The sequence below is a fragment of the Staurois parvus genome, unplaced genomic scaffold, assembly GCF_062004578.1.
Source record: "Staurois parvus isolate SC_StPar_1 unplaced genomic scaffold, SC_StPar_1.0 ptg000010l, whole genome shotgun sequence".
In the NCBI taxonomy this organism is placed as follows: domain Eukaryota; kingdom Metazoa; phylum Chordata; class Amphibia; order Anura; family Ranidae; genus Staurois; species Staurois parvus.
The window spans coordinates 2,320,271-2,337,604 of NW_028317806.1; the positions used below are offsets into that span (position 1 = coordinate 2,320,271).

The 17,334-nt window shown below is 49.5% G+C and overlaps 1 protein-coding gene across 1 annotated transcript in view; it reads left to right on the top strand.

The window, feature by feature from the left end:
* The first annotated feature begins 10,814 nt into the window (after positions 1-10,814).
* CD9 (CD9 molecule) overlaps positions 10,815-17,334 on the top strand; it is a 45,859-nt gene continuing 39,339 nt past the window's right edge. Inside the window, exon 1 of the mRNA XM_089669885.1 lies at positions 10,815-11,025. Within this exon, the coding sequence (XP_089526011.1) occupies positions 10,960-11,025 (66 nt within the window). The 5' untranslated portion in view covers positions 10,815-10,959. The remainder of the gene's footprint in view (positions 11,026-17,334) is intronic.

The following is a 17,334-nucleotide window of genomic DNA, read 5'->3' on the forward strand; positions in this document are numbered from 1 at the left end:
AGCGGCTATAATCACTGGCAATAATTGCATGAAAAACCTGACAGGTTAGTCATACCCAAATCGTAAAACATTCAAAATTGGCACAAACAGCCTTTCCATAGAGGGATCGAATCTCGGCATTTGCCTGCTGAACCGGAGGAGATTTGAACCATCTATGGCTGTTTTGGGCTTCAACGCTTCAACTCAAGACTCCAGTGATTGATAGATGTTCTTCCCTGCAAGATTGTGGTACCATTTTTAGCTTTTTAACACTATATTTAGAAATTCTGGCTTAATTTGTTTAGGGCCAAGAAGAGAGCATGCACTGTAATTATTATAACAATCACTTTGTCATATGATTCGCTAACATTCTTACATCATAGAAACTTCTTTTACTGCTGGAATGAAGAAATACCATCAGCTCTTGTTTAGATTTACAGACTAGAAACTGAGATAGTAGTGGAGGTAACACATTCCGTGAAAGAAGACCTATGGGATTAAACATGAATGGTAATCTTCACAGATAAGGCATTCCGCATCAAGGTGTCTAGGACTGATTGAGGTTTATTTGCTGCTATTCAGACAATAGAAGTTAAAGTGTATGTATAGGCGAAATGGTACATACATATCAGTGGTTTAACAATAGCTATAGAAACCCACAAGGCTGCTATGGGATGTGTGGGTGGAAGAGGGCCCCATTAAAGGGTTTTTTTGAATTAATCTAAACACAGAAAATCTGTGTGAATGTGAAGATAACACAGATGGAGCACTGTGTCAATAAGGATTGCAGAGGCTTGACAGTGTCCAAGTACCCTCATAACACTTCCAGTCAAGTAGAGATGACATCAGACATGCAGAAAGAGATTTCAGAGATGTGTACTGGGGGTTTCCAGGGGGTAGAGATGTGTACTGGGGGGGTTGGAGAGGGGAGAGGTGTATACATGGAGACTTGGAGGGGGGGAGAGATGTGTACTGGGGAGTTGGAGAGGACAAAGATTTGTACTAGTGGTTTGGAGGGGGCAGAGATGTGTACTGGTTGTTTGGAGGGGTCAGATATCTGTACTGTGAGGGTTGGAGGGGGGAGAGATGTATAATGGGAATTGGAGAGGAAAAAGATGTGTACTAGTGGTTTGGAGGGAGCACAGATGTGTAATGGGAGGGTTGAGAAGGGGAGAGATGTGTACTGGGGCTTGGAGAGGACAAAATGTGTACTAGTGGTTGGGAGGGTGCAGAGATGTGTACTGAGGAGTTGGAGAGGGTAGATATTTGTAATGGTTGTTTGGAGGGGGCAGATATATGTACTGAGAGGGTTTGAGGAGGATAGATGTGTACAGGGGTGGGTTGGAGAGGACAAAGATTTATACTAGTGGTTTGGAGGGGGAAGAGATGTGTACTGGGGAGTTCGAGGGGGCAGAGATGTGTACTGGGAGGGTTGGAGCGGGTAGAGATGTATACATGGAGGGTTGGAGGGATGGGAGAGAAGTGTACTGGGGAGTTGGAGAGGACAAAGATTTGTACTAGTGGTTTGGAGGAGGCAGAGATGTGTACTGGGGAGTTGGAGGGATCAGAGATTTGTACTGGTTGTTTGGAGGGGTCAAAGATGTGTACTAGGAGGGTTGGAGGGGGGAGAGATGAGTACTGGGAGCTTGGAGAGGACAAAGATGTATACTAGTGGTTTGGAGGGGACAGATATGTGTATTTGGAGGGTTGAGAAGGGGGGAGATGTGTTCTGGGGATTGGAGAGGACAAAGATGTGTACTAGAGGTTTGGAGGGGACAGAGGTGTTTACTGGGGAGTTGGAGAGGGCATAGATTTGTACTGGTTGTTTTGAAGGGGCAGAGATGTGTACTGGGAGGGTTAGAGGGGGTAGAGATGTGTACTGGGGGTTGGAGAGGGCAAAGATATGTACTAGTGGTTTGGAGGGGGCACAGATGTGTACTGGGAGGGTTGAGAAGGACAGAGATGTGTACTAGGAGGTTGGAGAGGACAAAGATGTGTACTAGTGGTTTGGAGGGTGCAGAGATGTGTACTGGGCAGCTGGGGGGGGGGGCAGATATTTGTACTGGTTGTTTGGAGGGTCAGAGATGTGTACTAGGAGGGTTGAGAAGGGGAGAGATGTGTACTGGGGGTTAGAGAGGACAAAGATATGTACTAGTGGTTTGGAGGGGGCAGAGAAGTGTACTGGGGAGTTGGAGAGGGCAGAGATTTGTACTGGTTGTTTGGAGGGGGTAGAAATGTGTACTGGGAGCTTGGAGAGGACAAAGATGTGTACTAGTGGTTTGGAGGGGACAGAGATGTGTACTGGGAGGGTTGAGAAGGGGAGAGATGTGTTCTGGGGATTGGAGAGGACAAAGATGTGTACTAGTGGTGTGGAGGGGACAGAGATGTGTACTGGGGAGTTGGAGATGGCATAGATTTTTACTGGTTTGTTTGGAAGGGGCAGAGATGTGTACTGGGAGGGTTAGAGGGGGTAGAGATGTGTACCGGGGGTTGGAGAGGACAAAGATATGTACTAGTGGTTTGGATGGAGCACAGATGTGTACTGGGAGGGTTAAGAAGGGGAGAGATGTGTACTGGGGGTTGGAGAGGACAAAGATGTGTACTAGTGGATTGTAGGGGGCAGGGATGTGTACTGGGGAGCTGCAGAGGGCAGAGATTTGTACTCATTGTTTGGTGGGGGCAGAGATGTGTACTGTGAGGGTTGGAGGGGGTAGAGATGTGTACTGGGAGGGTTGAGAAAGGGAGAGATGTGTACTTGGGGTGGGAGAGATGTGTACTAGGGATTGGAGAGGACGAAGATGTATACTAGTGGTTGGGAGGGCGCACATATGTGTACTGAGGAGCTGGAGAGGGCAGAGATTTGTAATGGTTGTTTGGAGGGGGCAGAGATATGTACTGAGAGGGTTGGAGAGGGAGAGATGTGTACTAGGGTGGTTGGAGTGGACAAAGATCTGTACTAGTGGTTTTGAGGGGGCAGGGATGTGTACTGGGAGGGTTGGGAAGGGGAGAGATGTGTTCTGGGGGTTAGAGAGGACAAAGATCTGTACTAGTGGTTTGGAGGGGGCAGGGATGTGTACTGGGGAGTTGGGGAGGGAAGAAATTTGTAATGGTTCTTTGGAGGGGTCAGAGATGTGTACTGGGGAGTTGGAGGGGGCAGAGATGTGTACTGGGGGTTGGAGAGGGCAGATATTTGTACTGGTTGTTTGGAGGGGGCAGAGATGTGTACTGGGAGGGTTAGAGGGGGTAGAGATATGTACTGGGTGGTTGGAGTGGACAAAGATGTGTACTAGTGGTTTTGAGGGGGCAGGGATGTGTACTGGGAGGGTTGGGAAGGGGAGAGATGTGTACTGGGGGTTAGAGAGGACAAAGATCTGTACTAGTGGTTTGGAGGGGGCAGGGATGTGTACTGGGGAGTTGGGGAGGGCAGAAATTTGTAATGGTTCTATGGAGGGGTCAGAGATGTGTACTGGGGAGTTGGAGGGGGCAGAGATGTGTACTGGGGGTTGGAGAGGGCAGATATTTGTACTGGTTGTTTGGAGGGGGCACAAATGTGTACTGAGAGGGTTGAGAAGGGGAGGATGTGTACTAGGAGGGTTGAGAAGGGGAAAGATGTGTACTGGGTGTTGGAGAGGACAAATATATGTACTAGTAGTTTGGAGGGGGCACAGATGTGTACTGGGAGGGTTGAGAGGGGGAGAGATGTGTACTGGGGGTTGGAGAGGACAAAGATGTATACTATTGGTTTGGAGGGGACAGAGATGTGTACTGGGGAGTTGTAGAGGGCAGAGATTTGTACTGGTTGTTTGGAGGGGGCACAGATGTGTACTGGGGGGTTGGAGGGGGTAGAGATGTGTACTGGGGGGTCGGAGAGGACAAAGATATGTACTAGTGGTTTGGAGGAGAACATATGTGTACTGGGAGGTTTGAGAAGGGGAGAGATGTGTACTAGGAGGGTTGAGAAGGGGAAAGATGTGTACTGGGGTTTGGAGAGGGCAAAGATATGTACTAGTGGTTTGGAGGGTGCAGAGATGTGTACTGGGCAGCTGGGGGGGGCAGATATTTGTGCTGGTTGTTTGGAGGTGTCAGAGATGTGTACTGGGAGGGTTGGGAAGGGGAGAGATGTGTATTGGGGGTTAGAGAGGACAAAGATATGTACTAGTGGTTTGGAGGGGGCAGAGAAGTGTACTTGGGAGTTGGAGAGGGCAGAGATTTGTACTGGTTGTTTGGAGGGGGTAGAAATGTGTACTGGTAGCTTGGAGAGGACAAAGATGTGTACTAGTGGTTTGAAGGGGACAGAGATGTGTACTGGGAGGGTTGAGAAGGGGAGAGATGTGTTCTGGGGATTGGAGAGGACAAAGATGTGTACTAGTGGTGTGGAGGGGACAGAGATGTGTACTGGGGAGTTGGAGATGGCATAGATTTGTACTGGTTGCTTGGAAGGGGCAGAGATGTGTACTGGGAGGGTTAGAGGGGGTAGAGATGTGTACTGGGGGTTGGAGAGGGCAAAGATATGTACTAGTGGTTTTGGAGGGGGCACAGATGTGTACTGGGAGGGTTGAGAATGAGAGAGATGTGTACTGGGAGGTTGCATAGGACAAAGATGTGTACTAGTGGTTTGGAGGGTGCAGAGATGTGTACTGGGCAGCTGGGGGGGCAGATATTTGTACTGGTTGTTTGGAGGGGGCAGAGATGTGTACTGGGAGGGGTTGGAGGGGGTAGAAATGTGTACTGGGGAGTTGGAGAGGACAAAGATATGAACTAGTTGTTTGGATGGAGCACAGATGTGTACTGGGAGGGTTGAGAAGGGGAGAGATGTGTACTGGGGGTTGAAGAGGACAAAGATGTGTACTAGTGGTTTGTAGGGGGCAGAGAAGTGTACTGGGGAGCTGCAGAGGGCAGAGATTTGTACTGGTTGTTTGGAGGGGGCAGAGATGTGTACTGTGAGGGTTGGAGGGGGTAGAGATGTGTACTGGGGAGTTGGAGAGGACAAAGATATGTACTAGTGGTTTGGAGGGTCACAGATATGTACTGGGAGGGTTGAGAAAGGGAGAGATGTGTACTTGGGGTGGGAGAGATGTGTACTCGGGGTTGGAGAGGACAAAGATGTATACTAGTGGTTGGGAGGGCGCAGATATGTGTTCTGAGGCGTTTGAGAAGGCAGAAATTTGTAATAGTTGTTTGGAGGGTGCAGAGATATGTACTGAGAGGGTTGGAGAGGGAGAGATGTGTACTGGGGGTTAGAAAGGACAAAGATCTGTACTAATGGTTTGGAGGGGGCAGGGATGTGTTCTGGGGAGTTGGGGAGGGCAGAAATTTGTAATGGTTCTTTGGAGGGGTCAGAGATGTATACTGGGTGGTTGGAGGGGGCAGAGATGTGTACTGGGGGTTGGAGAGGGCAGATATTTGTACTGGTTGTTTGGAGGGGGCAGAGATGTGTACTGGGAGGGTTGCAGGGGGTAGAGATATGTACTGGGGGGTTGGAGAGGACAAAGATATGTACTAGTGGTTTGGAGGGGCACAGATGTGTACGGGAGGGTTAAGAAGAGGAGAGATGTGTACGGGGGATTGGAGAGGACAAAGATGTGTAATAGGGGTTTGGAGGGGACAGAGATGTGTACTGGAGAGTTGGAGAGGGCAGACATTTGTACTGGTTTTTTGGAGGGGGCACAGATGTGTACTTGGAGGGTTGGAGGGGGTAGAGATGTGTACTGGGGGGTTGGAGAGGACAAAGATATGTACTAGTGGTTTGGAGGGGCACAAATGTGTGCTGAGAGGTTTGAGAAGGGGAGGATGTGTACTAGGAGGGTTGAGAAGGGGAAAGATGTGTACTGGGTGTTGGAGAGGACAAATATATGTACTAGTGCAGTGATGGCGAACCCGTGGCACGCGTGCCACAGCCGGCACGCCGAGCCTTGTCTGTGGGCACGCCAGGAGAATCCAGCGGCGCGCTGTCTTCCCGGCCGTAGTGTGCGTGACAGCCGGGTCCCAAGTGCGCATGCACAAGAAGCAGTGCTCTTTGTGAATGGTAAGGCGGTACCTGGGACACATGACAGATCCCAGAAGCCGCCGGACCAATCACAAAGCGCAGCGCTTCTCGCGCATGCGCACTGGGCATCCTGCTGTCCGACGAGCGCCCACACTACAGAAGCCGGGAAGACAGCGCGCCGCTGGATAAAGGAACAGGTAAGATAAAAAAAAAAACTCTGCGGAAGTAAGAGCGGGTATCTGTCAAATTCAGGTACCCGCTCCCCCTCCCTCCGCAAAGGTCAGCAGTCATCTCTGTACTGTCCGCAGTCTCTGGTCATCTCTGTACTGTCCGCAGTCTCTGGTCATCCCTGTGCTGTCCGCAGTCTCTGGTCATCCCTGTGCTGTCCGCAGTCTCTGGTCATCCCTGTGCTGTCTGCAGTCTCTGGTCATCTCCTGTACTGTCCGCAGTCTCTGGTCATCCCTGTGCTGTCCGCAGTCTCTGGTCATCCCTGTACTGTGTCCGCAGTCTCTGGTCATCCCTGTGCTGTCCGCAGTCTCTGGTCATCTCCTGTACTGTGTCCGCAGTCTCTGGTCATCCCTGTACTGTGTCCGCAGTCTCTGGTCATCTCCTGTACTGTGTCCGCAGTCTCTGGTCATCCCTGTACTGTGTCCGCAGTCTCTGGTCATCCCTGTACTGTCCGCAGTCTCTGGTCATCCCTGTACTATGTCCGCAGTCTCTGGTCATCCCTGTACTTTCCGCAGTCTCTGGTCATCTCCTGTACTTTCCGCAGTCACTGGTCATCCCTGTACTGTCCGCAGTCACTGGTCATCCCTGTACTGTGTCCGCAGTCTCTGGTCATCTCCTGTACTGTGTCCGCAGTCTCTGGTCATCCCTGTACTGTCCGCAGTCTCTGGTCATCCCTGTACTGTCCGCAGTCTCTGGTCATCCCTGTACTGTCCGCAGTCTCTGGTCATCCCTGTACTGTCCGCAGTCTCTGGTCATCTCCTGTACTGTCCGCAGTCTCTGGTCATCTCCTGTACTGTCCGCAGTCTCTGGTCATCTCCTGTACTGTGTCCGCAGTCTCTGGTCATCTCCTGTACTGTGTCCGCAGTCTCTGGTCATCTCCTGTACTGTCCGCAGTCTCTGGTCATCTCCTGTACTGTCCGCAGTCTCTGGTCATCCCTGTACTGTGTCCGCAGTCTCTGGTCATCCCTGTACTGTGTCCGCAGTCTCTGGTCATCCCTGTACTGTCCGCAGTCTCTGGTCATCTCCTGTACTGTGTCCGCAGTCTCTGGTCATCCCTGTACTGTGTCCGCAGTCTCTGGTCATCCCTGTACTGTCCGCAGTCTCTGGTCATCCCTGTACTGTGTCTGCAGTCTCTGGTCATCCCTGTACTGTGTCTGCAGTCTCTGGTCATCCCTGTACTGTGTCTGCAGTCTCTGGTCATCCCTGTACTGTGTCCGCAGTCTCTGGTCATCCCTGTACTGTGTCCGCAGTCTCTGGTCATCCCTGTGCTGTCCGCAGTCTCTGGTCATCCCTGTACTGTGTCCGCAGTCTCTGGTCATCCCTGTACTGTGTCCGCAGTCTCTGGTCATCTCCTGTACTGTGTCCGCAGTCTCTGGTCATCCCTGTACTGTGTCCGCAGTCTCTGGTCATCCCTGTACTGTGTCCGCAGTCTCTGGTCATCCCTGTACTGTCCGCAGTCTCTGGTCATCCCTGTACTGTCCGCAGTCACTGGTCATCCCTGTACTATGTCTGCAGTCTCTGGTCATCCCTGTACTGTCCGCAGTCTCTGGTCATCTCCTGTACTGTCCGCAGTCTCTGGTCATCTCCTGTACTTTCCGCAGTCTCTGGTCATCCCTGTACTATGTCCGCAGTCTCTGGTCATCCCTGTACTGTCCGCAGTCTCTGGTCATCTCCTGTACTGTCCGCAGTCTCTGGTCATCCCTGTACTGTCCGCAGTCTCTGGTCATCTCCTGTACTGTGTCCGCAGTCTCTGGTCATCTCCTGTACTGTGTCCGCAGTCTCTGGTCATCTCCTGTACTGTGTCCGCAGTCTCTGGTCATCCCTGTACTGTGTCCGCAGTCTCTGGTCATCCCTGTACTGTGTCCGCAGTCTCTGGTCATCCCTGTACTGTCCGCAGTCTCTGGTCATCTCCTGTACTGTCCGCAGTCTCTGGTCATCTCCTGTACTGTCCGCAGTCTCTGGTCATCTCCTGTACTGTGTCCGCAGTCTCTGGTCATCTCCTGTACTGTATCCGCAGTCTCTGGTCATCCCTGTACTGTGTCCGCAGTCTCTGGTCATCTCCTGTACTGTGTCCGCAGTCTCTGGTCATCCCTGTACTGTGTCCGCAGTCTCTGGTCATCCCTGTACTGTGTCCGCAGTCTCTGGTCATCCCTGTACTGTCCGCAGTCACTGGTCATCCCTGTACTATGTCCGCAGTCTCTGGTCATCCCTGTACTGTCCGCAGTCTCTGGTCATCTCCTGTACTGTCCGCAGTCTCTGGTCATCTCCTGTACTTTCCGCAGTCTCTGGTCATCCCTGTACTGTCCGCAGTTTCTGGTCATCTCCTGTACTGTGTCCGCAGTCTCTGGTCATCCCTGTACTGTCCGCAGTCTCTGGTCATCCCTGTACTGTCCGCAGTCTCTGGTCATCTCCTGTACTGTGTCCGCAGTCTCTGGTCATCCCTGTACTGTGTCCGCAGTCTCTGGTCATCCCTGTACTGTCCGCAGTCTCTGGTCATCCCTGTACTGTGTCTGCAGTCTTTGGTCATCCCTGTACTGTGTCCGCAGTCTCTGGTCATCCCTGTACTGTCCGCAGTCTCTGGTCATCCCTGTACTGTCCGCAGTCTCTGGTCATCTCCTGTACTGTGTCCGCAGTCTCTGGTCATCCCTGTACTGTGTCCGCAGTCTCTGGTCATCCCTGTACTGTGTCCGCAGTCTCTGGTCATCCCTGTACTGTCCGCAGTCTCTGGTCATCCCTGTACTGTGTCCGCAGTCTCTGGTCATCCCTGTACTGTGTCCGCAGTCTCTGGTCATCCCTGTACTGTCCGCAGTCTCTGGTCATCCCTGTACTGTTAATTAGTTTGCACTACTGTACGAGTTGTTTTTTCTAAACCAAAAGCTCGATATTCAGGTTTCATTGCAGTGTTGGCACTTTGAAAGAAATAAGTTGGTTTTGGGTTGCAGTTTGGGCACTCGGGCTCAAAAAGGTTCGCCATCACTGTACTAGTGGTTTGGAGGGGGCACAGATGTATACTGGGAGGGTTGAGAGGGGGAGAGATGTGTACTGGGGGTTGGAGAGGACAAAGATGTATACTAGTGGTTTGGAGGGGAAAGAGATGTCTACTTGGGAGTTGTAGAGGGCAGAGATTTGTACTGGTTGTTTGGAGGGGGCACAGATGTGTACTGGGGGGGGGGTTGGAGGGGGTAGAGATGTGTACTGGGGGGTCAGAGAGGACAAAGATATGTACTAGTGGTTTGGAGGAGAACATATGTGTACTGGGAGGGTTGAGAAGGGGAGAGATGTGTACTAGGAGGGTTGAGAAGGGGAAAGATGTGTACTGGGGGTTTGAGAGGACAAAGATATGTACTAGTGGTTCGGAGGGGGCAGAGATGTGTACTGGGAGGGTTGGGAAGGGGAGAGATATGTACTGGGGGTTGGAGAGGACAAAGATGTGTACTAGTGGTTTGGAAGGGGCAGATATGTGTACTGGGGAGTTGGAGAGGGCAGAAATTTGTACTGGTTGTTTGGAAGGGTCAGAGATGTGTACAGGGAGGGTTGGAGGGGGGAGAGATGTGTACTGGGTTGTTGGAGAGGACAAAGATGTGTACTAGCGGTTTGGAGGGGACAGAGATGTGTACTGGGGAGTTGGAGAGGACAAAGATGTGTACTAGTGGTTTGGAGGGGGCAGAGATGTGTACTGAGGAGTTGGAGAGGGGAGAGATGAGTACTGGGGAGTTGGAGAGGGGAGAGATGTGCACTGGGGAGTTGGAGAGGGCAGAGATGTGCACTGGGGGTTTGGAAGAGGCAGAGATGTGTACTGGGGAGTTGGAGAGGGCAGAGATGTGTACTGAGGAGTTGGAGAGGGCAGAGATGAGTACTGAGGAGTTGGAGAGGGCAGAGATGAGTACTGGGGGTTTGGAAGAGGCAGAGATGTGCACTGGGGAGTTGGAGAGGGCAGAGATGTGCACTGGGGGTTTGGAAGAGGCAGAGATGTGTACTGTGGAGTTGGAGAGGGCAGAGATGTGTACTGAGGAGTTGGAGAGGGCAGAGATGTGTACTGAGGAGTTGGAGAGGGCAGAGATGTGTACTGAGGAGTTGGAGAGGGCAGAGATGAGTACTGGGGAGTTGGAGAGGGGAGAGATGTGCACTGGGGAGTTGGAGAGGGCAGAGATGTGCACTGGGGGTTTGGAAGAGGCAGAGATGTGTACTGGGGAGTTGGAGAGGGCAGAGATGTGTGCTGGGGGTTTGGAAGAGGCAGAGATGTGTACTGGGAGGGTTGAAAGGGGGAGAGATATGTACTGGAGAGGACAAGAAAGAGAAGAAAGGAACAAAGAAAAAAAGAAACACTGTCTGAACTACCCTCTTCATGAAAACAAGACATGACTATACCATATAACACTTTCAGATTGACTCTTCATAAACAACTAGTAAAAAGAGGAACAAATGTGAAGTTTCCTACAGTGCCCAGTGAGGTTTCCCATAAAAAAAAACCCAGCTGCAAGTTGATTGGCCAGCCAACAGTCCCACTTCTGTTCCAATTCCTCCAGCTTTTCATTTTCATAAACAGCCTTTTATAGGTCGGGGGGAGGCAGTAGGTGTGGTGGCTGGCTGCTGTTGCGCTTGTGCCGCTAGAGGGCGCTGCGCCGAGCGGTTGATAGGCTGGAAGGCTGGGCACGGGAGAGTCCGGCACACCCTGTACTGTGCGGAGGAGTTCTCTGTCTGTTCGGAGGAGTTTTCTGTCTGTCCAAAAAGTTCTTCACTCTTCTCCGCGACCGAACTCCGGCACCATGCCTGTCAAAGGAGGGACCAAGTGCATCAAATATCTGCTCTTCGCCTTCAACTTCATCTTCTGGGTGAGTGTGCGGGCTGTGTGCGATCCCGGAGGCAGAGGAGGAGGTGTGAGCGCTGGCATGGACGGGGACGGCGGGCTGTGCGGGGCTGGGAGGCAGTATTCCCTCCATAGAGGAGAGCGGAGGATGGAGGTTTAGTTCTGCCCCCATAGAGGAGAGCGGAGGGTGGGGGTTCAGTGCTGCCCCCATAGAGGAGAGCGGAGGGTGGGGGCTCGGTGCAGCCCCCATAGAGGAGAACGGAGGGTGGGGGCCGGTGCTGCCCCCATAGAGGAGAACGGAGGGTGGGGGCCGGTGCTGCCCCCATAGAAGAGAGCGGAGGGTGGGGGCCTGGTGCTGCCCCCATAGAGGAGAGCGGAGGGTAGGGGCTCCGGTGCTGCCCCCATAGAGGAGAGCGGAGGGTAGGGGCTCCGGTGCTGCCCCCATAGAGGAGAGCGGAGGGTAGGGGCTCCGGTGCTGCCCCCATAGAGGAGAGCGGAGGGTAGGGGCTCCGGTGCTGCCCCCATAGAGGAGAGCGGAGGGTAGGGGCTCCGGTGCTGCCCCCATAGAGGAGGGTAGGGGCTCCGGTGCTGCCCCCATAGAGGAGGGTAGGGGCTCCGGTGCTGCCCCCATAGAGGAGAGCGGAGGGTAGGGGCTCCGGTGCTGCCCCCATAGAGGAGGGTAGGGGCTCCGGTGCTGCCCCCATAGAGGAGGGTGGTGGGGCTTGGTGCTGCCCCCATAGAGGAGGGTGGTGGGGCTTGGTGCTGCCCCCATAGAGAAGGGTGGTGGGGCTTGGTGCTGCCCCCATAGAGGAGGGAGGGGGGGGGCTTGGTGCTGCCCCCATAGAGGAGAGGGGGGGCTCGTTGCTGTTCCCACAGAGGAGAGTGGAGGGGGCTCCATTTTTGCTGTATTATATTACCATTGGTTATATGTAACAAAGTTTCCAAATCTGCAGCAGCATATTAGTCTTACACAAAATACTGTCTGGTGGCAGAGAGGAAACCAGAGTATAAATATTTCCAAACGGCATGATCGCGACACTGTGATTGGCTTATACTAATGATGGGGGACAAAATTGTCACTTGTGATGGACATTTCTAGCATTTCATGATGGTTGCAGATGCTGGCGGTTGGCCATGCTCCTTTCAGCACTTGATTGGATGTCATAGGTAGATACACTGTCCTGTTTTGGCTGACTGAGTGGACTGCTAGAGCTTGGTTATAACAATCTGATCTTTGTGGTATTGGGTTTTGGTGGCAGTTTGGTTGTGTTGGTTGTTCAAACCAATTTTGTAAGCTGTAGGTTTAGGGTCATGGAAAATTGGAGCAATGGTTGAGGTTCAGTGACTGAAAATTCATTTCTCTCTATAGAGGGAAGAGGCCTGTAATGAGCAGAGGTTGTGAGTTACTGCAGAGTGTAGCTGATGGTTTGAATTATTTGTAGACTACAGGTGGAAAAGATTGGAGATGATGGTAATAAAGGATGGTCCTACCAGTCGTGAAAGTTGGCTGCATTTGTCTTGTTTCAGTGTGGATTGCCTAGAACCCCAAAGTTTGCTCTCAAAGTTTTTTGGGACCCCAAACAAGAGTCCTATGTAAACCCACTTGGGATCAACTGGGGACTCTAAAGATTTATTTCTAGATTGTCACTTTGTTTCATAGTCTACTGCCATGTTTCTGAACCAGGTTGCCACGAGCAGACCATGTTTACCCTGGACCAGAGGACTCTTTACACTAGGGTGATTTGAGATATTGCTTACTTCTAAAGGGTGCGGCCACTGGAAAACAAAATTGAGATGCTGGTCTACTGTATATATTATCTAGTATTACTGTATACTTGTATTTCAAAGCAAACCTGTAATTAGAAAACTAAAAATACAACACCTTACCATTTGATAACATGGACCTGTACTTCAGTTGAAACATTTTAAAGTAGAATTCCTATCTAAGATTGGACCCCATGGGATACATGTTATTACAACTGAAAAGCTTTATTACAGGGGGGGGAGGGGGGCCATTTTCACTGACTATGGCTAAGAAATGTCCTTCAAAAATTTACCACTCTATGGTACATTTGGATGCACTCTTCCACCTCCAAGTAGTTATGGAATAGAGTCAATCAGTAGGCCTATATGGGTGGGGGGGGGGGGGGGGGTGAGTGAGGAAGATGGAGAGTGAGAGATTTTGTCTTACCCCTCTCTCGCCCACATTGGGTTTCGTTGTCTCCAAAAGATTTCCCGCTTTTGATTTTCATTTACAGTCATTTGACGACCTTAAACAAGAAGACTTGTGTCTACCATTCTTCTTCCTCTATTTTCTGTTGCCCCCCCCCCCCCCCCCACACACTTTTTTTCCCTTCTTTATGAGTAATATTATTTGTTCAAGTTTACTGGCCGCCACCCAGAACTTCCACTCTTGAGAGTGTCCCCGGCAGTATGGAAGTCACCCACACCACTTTTGTTACCTTTCCTTGGTGGCTACCTGAAGACATCCCCATATTTATAGCTGATATTGATCAATATATTTGTATTGGGATGTTATTGCCTAGCTAATGTTTCTGTGGATATTGTCCAGTTGAACTCCTAATCTCAATGTGGATTTCTTTTTATATTACTCCTAAAATCTTTGACAATAAAAATATATTCAACCTAAGAACTGTCTTTCCACTGACGCTCCATTCCGTCCTAGGAGTGGGGAAGTTACAGCCCTGTGTAAGCACCATTTCTAGTACTGGCACTTTTACAGGTGACAGTGCTTGGGCCTGGCGGTTGGCTGCTCAGGCCTGAGAGCTGCATGCCTCTCCATACAGTGGGGGAGCTCTGCGAGGTGCGTATAATTGGATCAGAGAATGGGAATGGAAGAAACTGTCTGTTTTGCACAGAATATTCTCTTTATTTAGTGAAAATGAGGACTGCGTCTTCCACTGTGTTCAGAAACTGTCACACTGCCACACGTATTAAACTATGCATTGTCACAGCCATTTCAGTACCTTTTTTAAAAGTAGCATTTTTTCAATAGTTTTTCATTTCCATTTGGATTGGCCAATTTTTTTCGATTGGACAGACTTAAAATTCCAGGCAGCAATGGTGTATACCAGTTGTGTATGCAGCAATTGATGATGGTGGTGGTTCTGCAACATGGCAGAGAGACCTATACCTGTGTGGTGGTTTTTTTTTCTTCAGTGTTGTTTAGATGGCAATTTGAGCCTCCCATGAGTTCCTATGATCTCCTGGGGCTTCACTTCCCAAAAGACTTTCCCTGCTGGAAATTGACATTTTGCATTAACAGAATGAACAGAGGAGTAGACTGTTTAATGTACATATGACCATTGAAACCCCCCCCCCCCCAAAAAAAAAACAAAAACACAACCCTAGCACTGCAAGCAAATCTATCACGCACACATCTGGAGTTTGTCCTCTGATACTAGCTGCACCTGTGCAGAAATCCCCCCTAGACTTAAATGGTGCCATGCGTTTTAGCCCTGGTTCACACCAATGTGTTTTTAGTTCTTTTTGCTGAAATGTACTACAATTCATTTAACATGGTTTCCTATGATACGTGTTCACATCTATGCTTCTTTGAGCTGGGGTCAGGGACTTTTTTATTAATTTTTTTTTTTATGCAAAAAAGCAGCATTTTTGGTACAACAGAGTTCAATGGAGAAGCTGCTGAAACCCATGTAGTGTGTTTTTGCCGCATTTTGGGTTTTTATTCTGCCCAGCAACACAAAAATTTCCACTTACAAAAAAAAGAAAAAAAAAAAAAGACACAAGATGCTGCAAAAACATACTGCAAAACTGACAAAAAGCACAATGCATTGGTGTGAACTAGGCCTTCGTTCCTCAAGTGTTGGAGCACAGTCCAATTTAATTTTAAGGCTGGCCATAGATGGTGTGTACTTCCCTTTTTTTTTTTTTTTTTTAAATCAGCCAACGAAATGATTGGAGTAAGCAAACTGATTCCCTCATCAACAAATGTATGATGGATGGATGGAGGAATTCTCCCTGCCGTGCCATTGTATTGACAGTGGGACGCCTGCACTGTCAGAATATGCTGATCAGTGGCTGCAGCCACCGATCAAGAACATTTTCAACAGTCCCATTCGACAGAAGTCAATCTGGAAAGACCATAGAACAGGAGTCTCCAAACTTTCCAAAAAAGGGCCAGTATACTGTCCTTCAGACTGGGTAGGGGGGGGGGGGGTGCATACCGAGGCCAGTGGGAATAGAAAATGTCTTGGTGTCAGTGGGAAGAATAGTGCCCCATCATTAGTGTCAGTGGGAAGAACCATCATTAATGTCAGTGGAAGGAATTGTGCCCCATTGTTGGTGTCATTGGGAGGATATGTGCCCCATTGCTGGTGTCAGTGGATGGAATAGTGCTTCAAGGACTGTATAAAAGCAAGCAAAAGACCACAGTTTGGAGACCACTTCCATAGATGAATCTAAATTTGACCAGTCCTTGCTGAACCAGCTGACTTTGATCTATCCATGGGCAGCTTAATTTGAGGTTCTGCACAGGTGTGGCTAGCACTAGAGGTTTCTGGCTGGAGGAAGACTGCCTTGGTGGGGGTAGTTCCAGATGAGATTAGGTTAGGGGGATAGGTACTTGTGCTTTTAATTTTTCTTTTTCTCGGTTTCTTTTTTTTTTTTTTTTTTTTCATTTCAGCGTTGGCAAACTGTGTAACAAAGATAGATATATAAAAACTTCTAAAATAGCATTGGGGTTTTTTCTGTGGCCATGTTAGATGCAGATGGTAGAGCGCGGTAATATGATAGGGGAATGTTTGGGGAAAATCCTGTTCGCTGGAACACAGAATCCTCACGCTGAGAACTAAGAGCCGAATCAAAACACGTCTGTTGTGCTGGGAAGATGCCGTGTATCGCTCACAACTGCCGAGAAATCCCCGGTGTCTGTGTTCAGCCATGGGATCGGCTCTATTTCTGTCTATTTCACATAATTAGGAGCATTGGTGCTTGGCAGTAATTTACCAGGGCGTGTTGCTGTTTTCCAGGCCCTCCCACAGGTCTGTTCATTGTTTCGCAAACATTGGCACAAGTGTAACCTCATAAAGGCTGGATTGTGCAGGCAGAACCGGCTGCCTTTTGTGCCTTAAAGGGCAAGGACGGTTGTACATGAGCCTGATGTACAGAAACAGTCGTAATGACGGAACGGTTACCCCTAGCAATCGGCAAGGTTATGCCTTTTAAGCAGAGCCAGGATTCTGTGGAATCAAAGACCACCAATGCATCTGCATTTCAAACCATGTTTTTCATGCCATATTTATGTTGCGTGGTTTTTTGTTTTGTTTTTTTTCTTCCATTGAGATCTGTAGGGCCAAAAATTCACCATAGTTGCATGGGTGTGACCGGGCCCCGTAGTTATAATGGGGATTTCTCTTGTGACAAAGGACACAGGTGTGAACTGGGTTACACAGGGACTTAAAGTGATCATTCACCCTTTTTTTTTTTTTTTTTTTTTTTTTTTTTCCCTGAAAAGATGAACTAACACCCTCCCCATCCCCTCTGCACTTACTTCCATAGATGGTGCATTTTCACAGTTCACATAGCTCGGTGTAGCGTTCCTGGGGTCTCAAAAATATACTGTTCTTCCTCATTTTTTTTCCCTAGGACTGCTGGGAAGGATCAGATTGGTTCTGAGTGGTCAGGGCTGGCACATGTCCACACTGGCTAATCAGAATTCCTCTGCTCTGTTCCAGCATACTACGGAAAGAGGAAGAATAGCGCAGTTTTCTACCGCCAGGACCGCTGCAGTGGGCTGCTAGACAGTGAATCTGAAACCACCTACGGAGATAAATGCAGCAGGGACTGGGGGGAGACAGGTGTAGGTAGTGTGTGTGTTCACAAACTATCAATTTTAAGTTGGTCACACACGATAGATTTTTGAATGACCATTTGTACAAATATTCGCAGAAAAATTACTTGATGCCTGTCGTTCAAATGTTAAAAGCAAATTACATTTTTCAGTACTTTTGATTTTGGAATGAATGGACTTTCCTAAATGAAAAACGCATACGCTTGAGAAAAATTCTCAAAAAAAGTGTGTTCACGTAGGATTGCTATTGACACTAGTTTTTGCATTGAAGTCAATGGGAGGTGTGAACCCAGGTGCCAGGATGCAATTTCTAGTTGCCATGGCAACCTGGCTCCTGGGAATTTTCAAGCCTTGGTGTATGGTGACTTTAAGGGAGATTGTACAATCAAATTGTAATGTAGTTTATGGTAGTCTTTAGACTACCGAACTTGCAATGAAGTTGCACAATTTCAAAGTCGGGTGAACTGCCCATTTCAGGCACGATTTGCAAGACATCTGCCA